We start from the raw sequence: 14,370 nt of genomic DNA on the forward strand, positions 1-14,370 counted from the left end.
CCACGACCAGGGGGGTCTCAGCATGAGGCACAAAATTATGGAGACTGAAGGTGACTGCACTGAAACCAGCCAGTCTCTGCTTTTCATCTATCTGCAGATAAAATAATAATGGGAAAAAAAAAAAAAAAAACCCCGAAGCCAGACCACGCAGCACAAAGAGGACAAGCGGGTCGTTTAATTTGCAGAGAGCTATTCCATTTGTCCCACTCCACTTACTGTGGTGTTTGAACAGACAACCTGCTCCCCTTTCATGTGCGCTGCGGTGGCCATTTCTCTACAGCTGCTCATCATTTCCTTATCAAGCAGGAAAAATGAAGGATCACTAGAGACAGAGCTTAGCCTCGCTGAGATTTCACTCTCCCGGTGGGTTGTAAATGCCCCTATAATGTTGGCTTTTTAAATCTTGGGTTATTATTACCCACAGCTGCCATTCAGCCTGCAGAAAATAAAGCACCACGGCTTTCAGGACAACACAATGACTCTGTGCATTTGCCAGTGATTGGGAAAACAATGCTGTCGAGTTTCAGCTTTACTGGAAACCTTTATGTTGTGGGAGTCTGACTGCACGTATGCCTCTGCATGGGCAACGGAGGGGTGTGAGTGTGTACCATCTGAGATTGCAGGTACGTGTGCCTCTGTGTCGCACTGAGAAACCTGTGTGAATGCACGTGGACGCTCACCTGTGAGTCTGTCTGTGCCTCTCTGTAGGATTATTGGGAAGTGTGCATATGGACCTGAGAGTCCAGCTGTGCATCTCTGAAGTTCTATTGAGGAGCCCGAGTATGAATGTTCATCCCTGTGTGAATATGCATGACTACATGTATGTGCAGTGTTGCCAGTTCTTATGATTTTATCCCAAGTTTCATGATATTTGGTGTTATAGGGATTTTTCTCAACATTACTCCAGCACTTGGGGCTTTATTACATGAGAATCTCAGTTTTCACTTCCATATGAAAGAGGATTTGACCGTCAATGGCTGCAAAGAAAAAATGTGACCCCCTAACGGGTCAAAAACAGGAATGCAAATGAGATTTTAAAATCTGGTGTTCTTCTGAGTTTTTGCAGCAGGCCCATGATTTCTGAATGTTTGCAGTTGACATCACTGCTCTGTGTGTATGTGGTGTACGTACATTCCCCCCTCCAGAGTGTGCTGTATTGCCCACCCCAAGTATTAAAAAAATTATAAGTCAGCCCTCCATCCCACTCAAATCATAAGATTATTTTAAATACATTTGGTATCCTTTTCATTTGCCTTCTGGTTTTTGAATCTTTGGGGTGGACTCATGTCATATTCTCATCTGGGATGATGAGCAGTGACTGCAGAACTTTCGGATGAGAAAAGCCACTTTCATGAGACTGTGTGAGGAGCTCACCCCCACCCTGCGGCGCAAGGACACGAGATTGAGAGCTGCCCTACCGGTGGAGAAGCAGGTGGCTATTGCAATCTGGAAGCTGGCAACTCCAGGCAGCTACCGATCAGTCGCTAGCCAGTTTGGAGTGGGAAAGTCGACCATTGGAATCATGTTGATGCAAGTTTGCAGGGCCATTAATCGCATCCTGCTCAGAAGAACCATGACTCTGCGTAATGTGCATGACATTGTGGCTGGCTTTGCACAAATGGGGTTCCCTAACTGTGGAGGGGCGATAGATGGGACGCATATTCCAATTCTGGCACTAGCCCACCTAGCCTCCAAGTACATAAATTGAAAGGGGTATTTCTCTATGGTTCTCCAGGCGCTGGTGGATCACCATGGGCATTTCATTGACATTAATGCAGGCTGGTCCGGAAAGGTGCATCTTTCGGAACACAGGTCTGTTCAGGAAGATGCAAGCCAGGACTTTCTTCCCAGACCAGAAGATCACCGTAGGGGAAGTCAAAATGCCCATTGTGATCCTTGGAGACCCCATTTACCCTTTAATGTCATGGCTCATGAAACCCTACACAGGGAGCCTTGACAGCAGCAACAACAGGCCGAGTCAGTGCAGAAAGACTGTGGAGTGTGCTTTTGGACATTTAAAGGGCGCTGGCGCTGTCTGCATGGGAAGCCGGACCTGGCTGATGACAACATCCCCACGGTTATATCCGCTTGTTGTACCCTCCATAACATTTGTGAAGGGAAAGGTGAAAGATTCAGTCAGGCATGGACCTTGGAGGTTCAACAGCTGGAGGCTGAATTTGAACAGCCAGAGAGTAGGGCTATTAGAGGGGCCCAGCACAGGGCTGCAAGGATTAGAGATGCCTTGAGGGAGAAATTTGAGGCTGAAAGCCACCACTAATGTTTGGTACCTGCACGGGAGTGAAGTGCAGTGGTTCCAATGTTAGTAGGAATCTGTGTTTGCTACGTACGATGCAATGACTTGCAGTGCCTGTTGCTTTCCTGGGCTATGGTATCTTTTACTTAATGCAATAATAAAGAATGTTTTCAAAGCCAAAAAATTCATTTATTGACAAGAAACACAACTGCTTGGGAAACAGAAAGGGCATGATACATCTGTGCTGTGTGGGATAAGGGAAAGGGGTGGGGTGGGGAATGGGACAGTCACAGATTTGTGTATGTCCGGTTATCATACTCAGCCTTCCTGTCTGGAGGGCCATGCAATGAGTGCTGCACTTCAGGCTGGCTAAAATGCATGGTGATGGGGGTTGAGTGCAGTGGGTAAGGGTTGTAGTTTGCACGGCTAGGTGGTGAAGCTACAGGTGTTGGAGGCAGCTGGTGGCGATAAGAACCCGGATGTTGGGGAAAGTGGGTTGGCAGTGACATGGTGGCACAAGGGAAAGAGTTTTGGGACAAGGGCTGCAGGGGGGAGCGGGCGCGGAAGTACTCTGCCTGCATTGCTACGAGTGCCTGTATCGAGTCCGCTTAGCACTCCATGATGCTTAGCAGCTGCTTTGTGCTTTGGTGCCAACAATCCGCATTCTGCTGGCGGACCCTCCTTTCACTCTCCCTCCACTCCTGCACTTTTTGATTTTCATTAAGGGGCTACTGCATGACTTCATGCAGCATGTCCTCTTTGCTTCTTCGCGGATGTTTCCTGATTCTTTGGAGTCTTTCGGCCGTTGATAACAAGGACGGCTGGGATCTCAAAGTTGCATCTGTAAAGCCAAAATGCAACACTTAACAGAGGCATCATTGTTCACACCAGACAGAGCAATGATTCGGCCATACTTAAAGACAAGCACAGTGTACACAATAGCAGAAATTGCCCGTCCCAAAGCGAGCGCACATAACCCACAGACAGGGCCAGCTTTAGGAAGGGCGGGGCCCGATTCAAATTGTTTCGACAAGGCCCCGGCAGGGATGACTCACCCGGCGGCGCTCCGGGTCTTCACTCTGGGTCTTCCGTGGCACTGAAGGACCCGCCACTTAAGACTCGGAGCGAGTGAAGGACCCGCCACCGAAGTTCCGGAGCACCGCCGGGTGAGTAAAAATTAAAAAGGTGCCTAAGTTAGGCGCTCTTCTTTAGGGTGCAGGGCCCTCTTAGGTGCGGGTGCGGGGCCTGATTCGGGGGAATTGGCCTAAAGCCAGCCCTGCCCACAGGAGCCCCAAAATGGTGAGTAAGCACAGGAGCAAGGGGGACTGATTGTTTCACAGCCGTACTGTCCTCTGGGGTTCTGTGCCTTGGGGAGAGCCAACAGATGCAGGGGGCCCCTATACTGAACACTGTCCCCACATTTTCCACAGGATGAGTTCGTCCTGGAAGATATCTCACTGCTGAGAGTGACCTGGGAAGCAAGGGAGGGTCTTCTACTACAATACAGCTTCCATCCTGGCCCATAAGCAGCTTGCCTCTGTGTGCAGCAATGGTCCCTCCACCTGTCACGGCACAGTGGCACGGACATGTTAGCCTTACTAGGACAAGGGGCACAGTAGTTTCTGCATGAGACCTTTGAAGAGATCACGGAGGCCAATTACCATGATGTGAGAGAGCACATCAACGCCCTATTCCGCATCTAGGCATGCACGCAGCCCTAACCCTCCTCGCCCCAAGAACCCGCACCGAATAACTTCCTTCCCAAAATAAAAGCCGCTTACCGGGCACCTCTTCTGGTGTTTGGTCTTCCCAAAGCATCAGCTGCTGCAACTGGCTACCTTCCTGCTGGCTTGAAAACAGCTCCTGGCTGCATGCATCTAGGGATACCGGGCTGTCTCCCTCCTCCTCAGCACCCTTGCTCCCGCTTTCCTCCTCCTCCTGCCTTGTTGAACTGGGCTCTGAAGTGTCCATGATGGTCTTTGGAGTGGAGGTGGGGTCACCCCCAAGTATTGTATCCAGCTCTTTGTAGAAATGGCAGGTCACGGGGGCAGCACCAGAGTGGCAGTTTGCCTTGTGCGCTTTCCAATAGGCATTCCGCAGCTCCTTCACTTCGGGATGCACTGCCCCTTTCCATTATGTCCCCTGATATCTGCCCGAAGGTATTGTAATTCCTATGGCTGGAGCGCAGCTGGGACTGGACAGCTTCCTTCCCCTAAACACTGATGAGGTTCGGGACCTCGCCATTGCTCCATACTGGGGATCGCCTGGCGCATGGAGGCATGGTCACCTGGAAAGATTCGCTGAGAGCACTCCACGCCTTGCTGAGCAAACAGGAAGGGGATTTTCAAAATTCCCAGATAATTTAAAGGGTGGGTCTGACAGTTGGTCACCTGAGGGCAGGGCAGTAGAGTTCAAAGTGATGACCAGAATGGCTAGAACAGGCAATGTGGGACACTTCTGGAGGCCAATCAGAGCGCATTAATAGACCAGGGCGTCCACACTGGCGCCGCGGCGCTCCAACCGCGTTATGTGGTGCAGCAAGCGTTATGCTTCTCGTGGAGGTGGATTACCAGGAGCGCTCCACCCACAGAGTCCAGGCACTCTACGTGCCTTGCCAGTGTGGACGTGTCAGGAGTTAGGACGCCCAGGGCTGCCTGAATGCGCTCTACCTCACAAGTGTAGCCAAGCCCTGAGTGTGTTTGTGAGGAACAGTGACCGAGCCTGAGCCTCAGTACCTGTGTATCTATGGATGTGATGTGTTAATGCTATCAGCTCTCAAGGAGGTGACCTTGAAATTTTGTAGGAATCCACTTTCCCTTCCCCCTGAATATCAATATGTTACAGGAAAATGTGGTTGAGCTCAGAACACCAACTTCAGATGCAGTCTTCAGTCAGTGGGAAAGTTAAAGTGATAGATAAGATAGAGCAAAGATCATGAGCACAGCCATTGGACTCAGAATATACAAGGAACCTGTATCCATCCTTCCCGGGGTTCGGCTATAGCATCCTCTCCTCCCACCTCAAGCTCTCACTGCAAACCAAGTTGCAGGGAGCTGTATCATTTAGCTGGCTGTCCTGCTCCTCCTCTTGTGGTCCATGTTAACCCTTAAAATACCATCCTCTAGGGAAATCTATTCAGAAGTGGAGTATAGACCAGGGCTCCAGGAGTTGCCCCAACCATATGAAGAGCTACTTAGAAATATTTCTAAGGGCTGTGGTTTTCCTGGTGGCACAGGATAGCCTGAAAAAGGTTCAGTATGTTCACTTAACAGTATTCATGCTAATACACTTCCTTTCCCTCATGCCTAATTTCCAAGGATCTTATAAACCTTTACGAATTTTAATAAATTATCATCATCCCATTGTGAAGTATCAGTGCCTAGACACCACAGTGATAGGTATGTTAAAGATGCCAAAAGAGGAACAGACAGGAGAGAGCAAAATATCTATTTTTACATATAGGGAAACTGAGGCACAGAGAGGAAACTGACTCGCCTAGGGTCACATAGTGAATTAGGGTCTATTCCTGGCTTTGACACCATGTCTCCTGACACCCAAGCTTGTGCCTTACCCACAAGACAATCCTTCCTCATCAGTATATAATTTATATGCCCCTCTCTCACAGATGTGGGAGAGGAGAGTGAAATCACATCAAGCAGGGTCCTCCTCTTTTTAGTATCTGACTGATCTTCATGATGGAAGTTCTGTCTTGTAGTTAAACAGATGAGACACTACACATTTATGCCTCCTTAACAACTGCACTTCTTGGGCATCTCAAGACCTCTCCCACTCACTAACCTCTCCAATACTTCTATCCACCAATTTATTACGCACCTTGCATCACGCTCACCCTCCCGACACAATTCAGCTTAAGAGACAGGAAAAGCAAAGTGAAAGAGAACTACCGTGACTGTGCTTTACACAGGAATCTGCATGGAGACACACACAGGCTTATGGCAGCATGCAACTTGGGTTAATCAATGACCCATCAGCAAAGTGAGAGACCCAGTGCCTGACCCATTAGAGAACAGCAGTCAAAAAACCAACTCAGTGATGGGTCATGGCAGCGCTTTACTGCTGTGGAGACCTTCCATTCTTTCAAAAAGAGGCTTCCTCTACTGCTTATTCCAACCGCATTCCCCCAGTATCCTGAATTCACACTAGAGCCTCCTATACTCTTGCAAAGATGACGTCAGGAAGCTGTATGGTCCTGCCCTAGCCACTGGTAAACTGGTGAAAGGACATTATCTGAAGCCAGCAACAAAGCACCACACCAAGGGAGCTTCACAATTGAGTGGATCTCTCCCCCTCTCCATGTCCTATTTCTTTCTCAGTTGGGTGACTGAGGGACAATGACAACTCCTAAACACACGCATAGCGAGAACATACACTACCAGTGCAGTTCCACTGTTAGCAGAGACTGTAGTTCAGGGGTCAGCAACTTTTCAAAAGTGGTGCGCCGAGACTTCATTTATTCCACTCTGATTTAAGGTTTCGCGTGCCAGTCATACATTTTAATGTTTTTAGAAGGTCTCTTTCTATAAGTCTATAATATATAACTAAACTATTGTTGTATGTAAAGTAAATAAGGTTTTTTAAATGTTTAAGAAGCTTCATTTAAAATTAAATTAAAATACAGAGCCTGCCACCATCAGCACGTGTGCCATAGGTTGCCTACCTCTGCTGTAGTTGGTCAGGTCTCAGGCATTTCTATCACTATGTCACCTAACCCTGCTTTAAGGTTAGAAGACATGGTGGTAAAACCATCTGAGCCCTATCTACACTTCAGCCTCTGCTGTTAGTACCTTTGAGGGGTTGTGTGTAAATGTTTCAGTGTCTGTGCAGTCCAAGTGTCTAAATGGCTTTGAGGTAAGATGACAAGACATACAGAGGTGAATCTGAACCCTGATCAGTTTTATGAAAAGATAATGTAAATATCTTGCACTTCAATAACGCTTTTCATCTAAGGAACTCAAAGCACTTTCCAGACATCCGGTCAATCTCAATAGGCCTACCAAGTAACTAATATCTACCCATCTAGATATGGGCAAACAGAGAAGTTTAATGTCTGGCTCAAGATATCTAATGAGTGTAAGGCAGAGCCACGAATCTAACAGCTAAAGAACTCTTCCCTCTTGAAACACACAAAGAGGTTTAAACTCCTCATCCAGGTGTGAAGCCTGCTATGTTCAGTGAGAAGTGATTATTCTTGCTGCTGGTTCACTGGTGCTAAAAAGGTATAAAGAAACAAAAGCCTTTACAACAGAACACGTTCAAACAGATGCAAATAGGGAAGGGGAAGGGGGAGGATTTTGCACCTGGTTTAAGTTACCACCATTCATACATCCCATTTGTCTATCAGTTACTATATCCACAATCCATCAACAATTCAAGTCTCTCTCCAAGAGGCAGAGATTAATTAGGAATGCAGAAATGTTTCATGTCTCTCTCCAGTGAGATCAGTTCATGAGGAGTGTCCTGGGTGTTCGGGAACCAAAGAGGGTTTTGTGAGCCATTGCTTCAGAGAGCAATGACAGACACACAAAGAGAAGGGAAAACGCTACCAGCGGGAGGTGAGGTACTATAAGGCAGGAAGTAATGGCTTTCAGATTCATACCGTGGTCTCTTTTATTGAGCACATGTGTGTGCCTGGAGAACAGGAAGCTGCATTTCAGTCCAAGCAATAATGCAAATGAGATTTTCAGGGAAAAACAATGAAGCTAGTATGTAAATATTAATTTAACAATCTACTCTACAAAGTCTCAGCTGATCTATAAATAGCTGTTTTATTAAAAGGTGATGCTCAAGGCAGCTATCCTGACTCCCGTTCCCACAATCCCCTGTGCCATCTTGTTTTCATTATCCCTGGAGACATTGTCTCACTGTATGTGGTTGCTCCTCTTCCAGCACCTGCAGTGTAAGGAGCTCATTCCTACAATACAATACATACTCACAGAGCCCCTGGCAAGACAAAAATCATGAAGCGCCGTGCAGACAACAGCTCACAGAGCTCAATTAAAGAGTGCAAAAGGCTTCAGAGAAACAAAAATTAATGCAGTCCTCTTTTAAACAGAGCTAACTAGGGAACTGGCCAAGCAGATACTGACAGGCATTCAAAGAATGACTGACAAGGGCCCTGGCACCTTCTGTCCATATTTACACCACAAGGCCTGCCAACATATGATCGAGCGTAAGTGCCTAGAACGTGCATACTAGGAAGCTGATGGCACCTTCAACTACTCTAGATGAAGAGATATCAGACAGCATCACCAGACAAAGAGAGTGTCTTACTATCTGGGATAGTGTTGGTAACCCAAACCCTGAGGTCCTTCATCCGTTTTTTACACCCATTAGAATTATTTATATTTCATAATAATTATGTATTTCTCTACCACCTTTACTGGTTATACACACCAAAATAAAATCTTCCATTGTTGAAATGTAGCCTTATAGTGACACATGACAGCACACAGCAACACCACAACAGGTTAAGGCAGGAAATAAAGAACACTGCTTTCTGGTGGAACTGTAGAGGCAATTTAGATTAGCAAAATGCAATTACCCAAACTGAAAGGTGGCCAGAAACCACATTCTGAAGTTTTAGGATATTCACGTGGATTTTGTATGTATGCTCCAAAAATGTAAAGTATTTGTCTTCCTTTTGCTTCAAATAACTCTGACAATATACCTCGTGTTGGGCCTGCAAACAGACAGGTTGAATATGAACGAAAAGGAATGGCCTTCACTACTCACCCTCTCATTTATTTTAGACATATGTTCACTCTGAAACTCACTTATACTTAAGACACTAGCAGTTACAATTTCACTCCTGACCACAGTGCCAGAAACATCCAGCCAATACATTCAGCCAGTGTGCACAATATGCCAGTCACATTATTATCTTGTGTTTATACTGCTGTAGCATCTAGAAGCTAACCAGATCAAGGGCCCCTTTGTGCTGAACACCATACAAACCTATAGAAAATGATAGTCCCTGCTCCAAAGAGCTTACACACTAAAAGATCACAATAATCCATTTCAGGGGAATGGAGATTTCCTATGGTACAGGTTTTGAACATGCAAAGAGCTGAATATTCTTTCATTAATTTGGATTAGAGACATTTGCATCAGTTTAAAAATTAGTGTTGAAGCATGTATCCAGCACTGTAAGTAAGTTTAAGAGGGTCAGACTCCTGCAGCTTGGCTCATGGGACCCTCGAAGTCATGGTGGGATGTGGTGCAGTTTCTAGAATAACAGCAGAAGTAGATTAATTTAGTAAGCCAGTACCTATTTGCGAATAGTCCTGCTTGTATTTTACAATAGTTATGCAATAGGACACAGGAGGCTCGTCCAGCAGAACAGAAAGCAGAAGAAACATGCTGAGAAATCACAAGGATTTTCAGGGGTGGGCAAGTGCTAAAGATATTATCAATTGGTCTTTCATTTTTATGATCATAAATAAAGGGATCAATTAAACTCACAAGTCAACATGAAGAAAACAAGTAATGGATTTGTGGTTAACTTTACTGTATTATTTAGTCTAATAAAAGCTTTTGTAAAGCTCGTAGCATTCGACTTAAGCTGCAACAAACAAGGAAGACTCGAGAGAAATTTGGTAAGAACAGTTGAGGCAATGGAACAAGCTGCCGAGAGAGGCTGCAGAATCACCTTCCCTGTGGAGATCCAAAGCAGATATCAACCCCTTTCTATAGCATGCAGGATTAGATGACCCAGAAGAAGCACTTCCAACCCAAACGACCCTAGGATAGTCCTCTCTTGTAGCTATTATAAAGCTGTGAAATCTTACCCTATACTGGAATTTTCATTCACCAGATCCTTAACTTTGGAGAGTGTCCAGTTATAATCCAGGAGCTTTAACAAGCCAGTGCCTGAAGAAAAGTTAAACTAAGTTTGCTTCTCTCTGAAGCAAGTTTCCAGCAACTAGAGCGCAGATGAAATCCAACTTCTCACGTCCAGACAGAGTAATTCATTCTTCACGCTTGTTTAACATGGTCACTCACCAAGCGTAGCCTGGCAGCCTCTTTGTAGGCTGTAGAGTCTGCTTCACTGCCAGGAGTTGTGCTGAGACAAGTCCATGTCACATGTCAATGGAGACAGACTGAATCCTTTGGCTCTGGGACAGAAAGATCAAACTGCCGGATGGGCTCTGTCCCTTGCCGGGTACACTGATTTTTATCAACGGGAAAAGCCAATTAAAGTTGATAAAGACACATTCTCTGCTGATTTTCCTTACTGCCCACTGCTCAGTACTAGAATAATGGATAATACTCTGCCTGTGGGTGTATTTTTCTAAAATCTGTCAGTTCTGACAGCATTTTGGCACCTGGATAACTCAAGATTTATGTCAAGGGTCCAGGACTACACCATCTCTCAGTAGCTGATGGGTACATTTTTCAGCAGGGCTTCCCTAATTAAAGGGATAGAGATAGATGGGATCAGATTGATAGGTTTTGCAGTCAGATATTTCACGCTCAATTTGATGAAATATAAATCACTCTTGGAACTTCTCTTAAACATGTGAGAGGAAAGAAAAAAAAATGTAATGAGAATACAGCAATGGGTCCAAAATACCCTGATATTGTCACTTAATTTTCAAATTCCACTTTCTGTCACCCATGGCAAGGTCCTGACAACAGATGCAATGCTTACTACAAAAGCTAAAAGGAAAACAGAAACTCAGAAGACGACATTGCTGCTCTCATTGCTTGCTCTGCCATAAAAGAGACTCAGGAGGTACTGCCCGCCTTGGGAAGATCAGCACAGGCTGGGAATTCTGCATTAGTTTAGATTGCCTCACAACCATCAATTGGCAACATCCTATGGCAGATTAGTGGACAGCTTTGACAGGGGAGTTCTGTCTTGTCCTCAGCTGTCAGTGTGGTGGCTGTAATAGATGGGGACTAGAGAGGGACTATAGTATTTGAGCACTTCATATGACTTTACATATATATTAACTAATTATCTTCTCAAACCATTTTCTGGTGACGTTATTCCCATTCTACAGATGGGGAAACTTATCCAAAGAGTCTAGTGGCCTGATTTTTCAAAGGTGATGAGCACCCACATGACTCACGCTGGTTTCAATGGGACTTACAAGTACTCAGCACCTGTGAAAAAATCAGGCTATAAGTGATTGGTCAAGGTCACACGGTGAGTTAGTGTCAGAGCTGGTATTAGAACTCACAAGTTCCTAGCACCCAGCCCTATTTTCAGACCACATCATTGTCACAGAGGCTTGGAGAGAAACTCACAGGATAACCCTCTAGAGAAGGGGAGAAAGAAAATAACCTTTCTGTGCATAAGTTATCAAATAAAGCTGAATGATTACAATGCAGAGCAACAAAGATGTGAAAAACACTGCTTTCCAGGCACTGAAAGGTTAAAACTATTATTTGAACAGCTGGGAAAATTAAAATGGTAAAATAATAGCTACCCTTCAAAATTCTACAGATGCAAAGACACTCTTCAATGAATAACTGATAAAGGGGAAAAAACATTTTAAAGAGAAACTGCTTCATGCATGAAGGTCAAACAAGTAACAGCTTCTGTGAAGTACCTAGATTTTCAGACTTGGCAAGCAATGCAGTAGCAGGGTTAACACAATAGCCTCTTACCTCTAGAGACCTAGGCTCAAAGCTAGGGTGACCAGATGTCCTGATTTTATAGGGACAGTCCCGATATTTGGGGCTTTGTCTTATATGGTGCCTATTACTCCCCACCCCCTGTCCCGATTTTTCTCATTTGCTGTTTGGTCACCCTACTCAAAGCCCAAGTACACAGGTGACAGTGACCATGGGCATGTCTTCCCCTACTCTACCCTTTTTGGAGGTTTATCCATATCACAAAATGATCAAACAGTGACCGTGTCTACATTAGCATTATTTAAAAAAAAAAAGAAAAAATCCCCATCTCTGCACTACCACTGACACAGCTCCACACAAGAGGCAGCAACATTGGGAGCATAGGGGTGGACAGGGCTCAGGTAATTTTACTATCCGGTTGTCTAGCCTTACTCTGAGCACTAAAGCTGCTCTGGTAACAGAGTGCAATTTTTAAGAAAAATGTTGTAGACACAGCAAGTGAGAAATAGTTAGCAGACTGTTCAGGAGAGATCTAGTGTGGGGAACAGAGATTACAGCAGGTCAGGACCACAGTGAATCAGCAATGCTGTGTTGAGAACCCAGATTTGGAACAGCAGAGGGTGCTACTGATTAGGATAGAGGGACATTGGGAAAACTATATAGAGAGCTCAAAGCTCCAATAGCAAGGCGTTCTGCAGGTCAGGAATGACCTACATCAGCAGAGCTAGGGAAGCTTGTAATATTGCTTGGCTCTTGCCAGGACCATCAGACCCTCCTTTTCAGGTGCACCAAATTCCCCTCTGCCACTCAACTTTCTTTTTGTTACAGAAACAAGAAAAACATACTGTAGAAACTAAAGGGTGAATTCGCAGCATGGCATGTGCCAATTCATCTACACTCGACAGCATTTACCTCTCCTTCTCCCCGACCCACTTCATCTGCACAACTTCCTAAAAATACAGAACAAATTGTAAGTAGAACAGCAGCTGAACATACCTAATCAATCAAGGCCCTGATGCTTCGACAAAAACTGCCAGCATCAGAACAGAAGGCAACATCAACCCAACCAATCCAGACTTCAGCTCTTCCGATCATTTTGCACTGACAAATCACAAAGGAAACTGTCGTTTCACAGACTCTTCCTCTGTGTTAGAGAGGGAGGAGGAGTGGAAAATATGTAGCAACCACTTCTTTGTATTTATATTGGGAACTTTTTAAACAGCAGTTTTCATGAAGGATGACCTCCTCACCCCCAAAGCACCCTCTGCCTTAACATTGCTAGAGTCCCTCTATAGAATTCTCCTTACATTGTGTGCACGCGTTCATTTTCTCTCTGCCTTGGTGCTTGGTTTTACTGGGCCACTCTGGGCAAGGATTCTGCTCTTCTCTACTGGGCAGTGAGCTGGTGCACCTCCTGTGTTTGGGCAGGCATCTTACATGCCAATGACACTTGCAGATTGGTTGGCACAGATCCTGCAACTATTCCTGTAATTTACTTCGGGAGATTTGTGGTGATCACAGCTTAAGCAGGGATAGGCTTGATCACTTTGAGTATGAGAGATCACCAGGGTGCGACAGTAAAGAGTGGCATTCTTTGACCAGTAAAGAGTGACAAATTAGAGGATTGGGCCAAAAGAAACCTGATGAGGTTCAACAAGGACAAGTGCAGAGTCCTGCACTTAGGACGGAAGAATCCCATGCACTGCTACAGACTAGGGACCGGATGGCTAGGTAGCAGTTCTGCAGAAAAGGACCTAGGGGTCACAGTGGACGAGAAGCTGGATATGAGTCAACAGTGTGCTCTTGTTGCCAAGAAGGCTAACGGCATTTTGGGCTATATAAGTAGGGGCATTGCCAGCAGATCGAGGGACGTGATCGTTCCCCTTTATTTGACATTGGTGAGGCCTCATCTGGAATACTGTGTCCAGTTTTGGGCCCCACACTACAAGAAGGATGTGGAAAAATTGGAAAGAGTCCAGCGGAGGGCAACAAAAATGATTAGGGGTCTGGAGCACATGACTTATGAGGAGAGGCTGAGGGAACTGGGATTGTTTAGTCTGCAGAAGAGAAGAACGAGGGGGGATTTGATAGCAGCCTTCAACTACCTGAAGGGGGGGTTTCAAAGAGGATGGAGTTCGGCTGTTCTCAGTGGTGGCAGATGACAGAACAAGGAGCAATGGTTTCAAGTTGCAGTGGGGGAGATCCAGGTTGGATATTAGGAAACACTATTTCACTAGGAAGGTGGTGAAGCACTGGAATGCGTTACCTAGGGAGGTGGTGGAGTCTCCTTCCTTGGAGGTTTTTAAGGCCCAGCTTGACAAAGCCCTGGCTGGGATGATTTAGTTGGGAATTGGTCCTGCTTTGAGCAGGGGGTTGGACTAGATGACCTCTTGCGGTCCCTTCCAGCCCTGATATTCTATGATTCTTCTCTCAGAATCGGCATTAAACCAAGTGCTAGAAAGGCAACGTGATGTTGGAAGTCCCAACATTCATAAACCTGAGGCCCTGACCTC

At 45.7% G+C, this 14,370-nt stretch overlaps 1 protein-coding gene and 1 long non-coding RNA gene across 6 annotated transcripts in view; both read right to left on the reverse strand.

Moving 5' to 3' along the window:
• Positions 1 to 14,370, reverse strand: part of CHCHD6 (coiled-coil-helix-coiled-coil-helix domain containing 6) — a 174,114-nt gene that overhangs the window by 20,852 nt on the left and 138,892 nt on the right. The window contains exon 10 of one of the 5 annotated variants that reach the window (XM_054035559.1): positions 8,991 to 9,500. The exons of the other annotated variants lie outside the window; for them this stretch is intronic. Coding sequence (XP_053891534.1) covers positions 9,477 to 9,500 — 24 coding nt within the window. The 3' untranslated portion in view covers positions 8,991 to 9,476. Of the gene's footprint in view, positions 1 to 8,990; positions 9,501 to 14,370 lie in introns of those variants that run through there. 5 annotated transcript variants of the gene reach the window in all.
• On the reverse strand, positions 2,422 to 5,894 carry LOC128840950 (uncharacterized). The gene is made up of 2 exons (XR_008445748.1): positions 4,036 to 5,894; positions 2,422 to 3,095 (listed from the first exon to the last, which is right to left on the reverse strand). It is a non-coding gene; the product is annotated as an uncharacterized LOC128840950 (long non-coding RNA).

The sequence above is a fragment of the Malaclemys terrapin genome, chromosome 7, assembly GCF_027887155.1.
Source record: "Malaclemys terrapin pileata isolate rMalTer1 chromosome 7, rMalTer1.hap1, whole genome shotgun sequence".
Lineage (NCBI taxonomy): Eukaryota > Metazoa > Chordata > Testudines > Emydidae > Malaclemys > Malaclemys terrapin.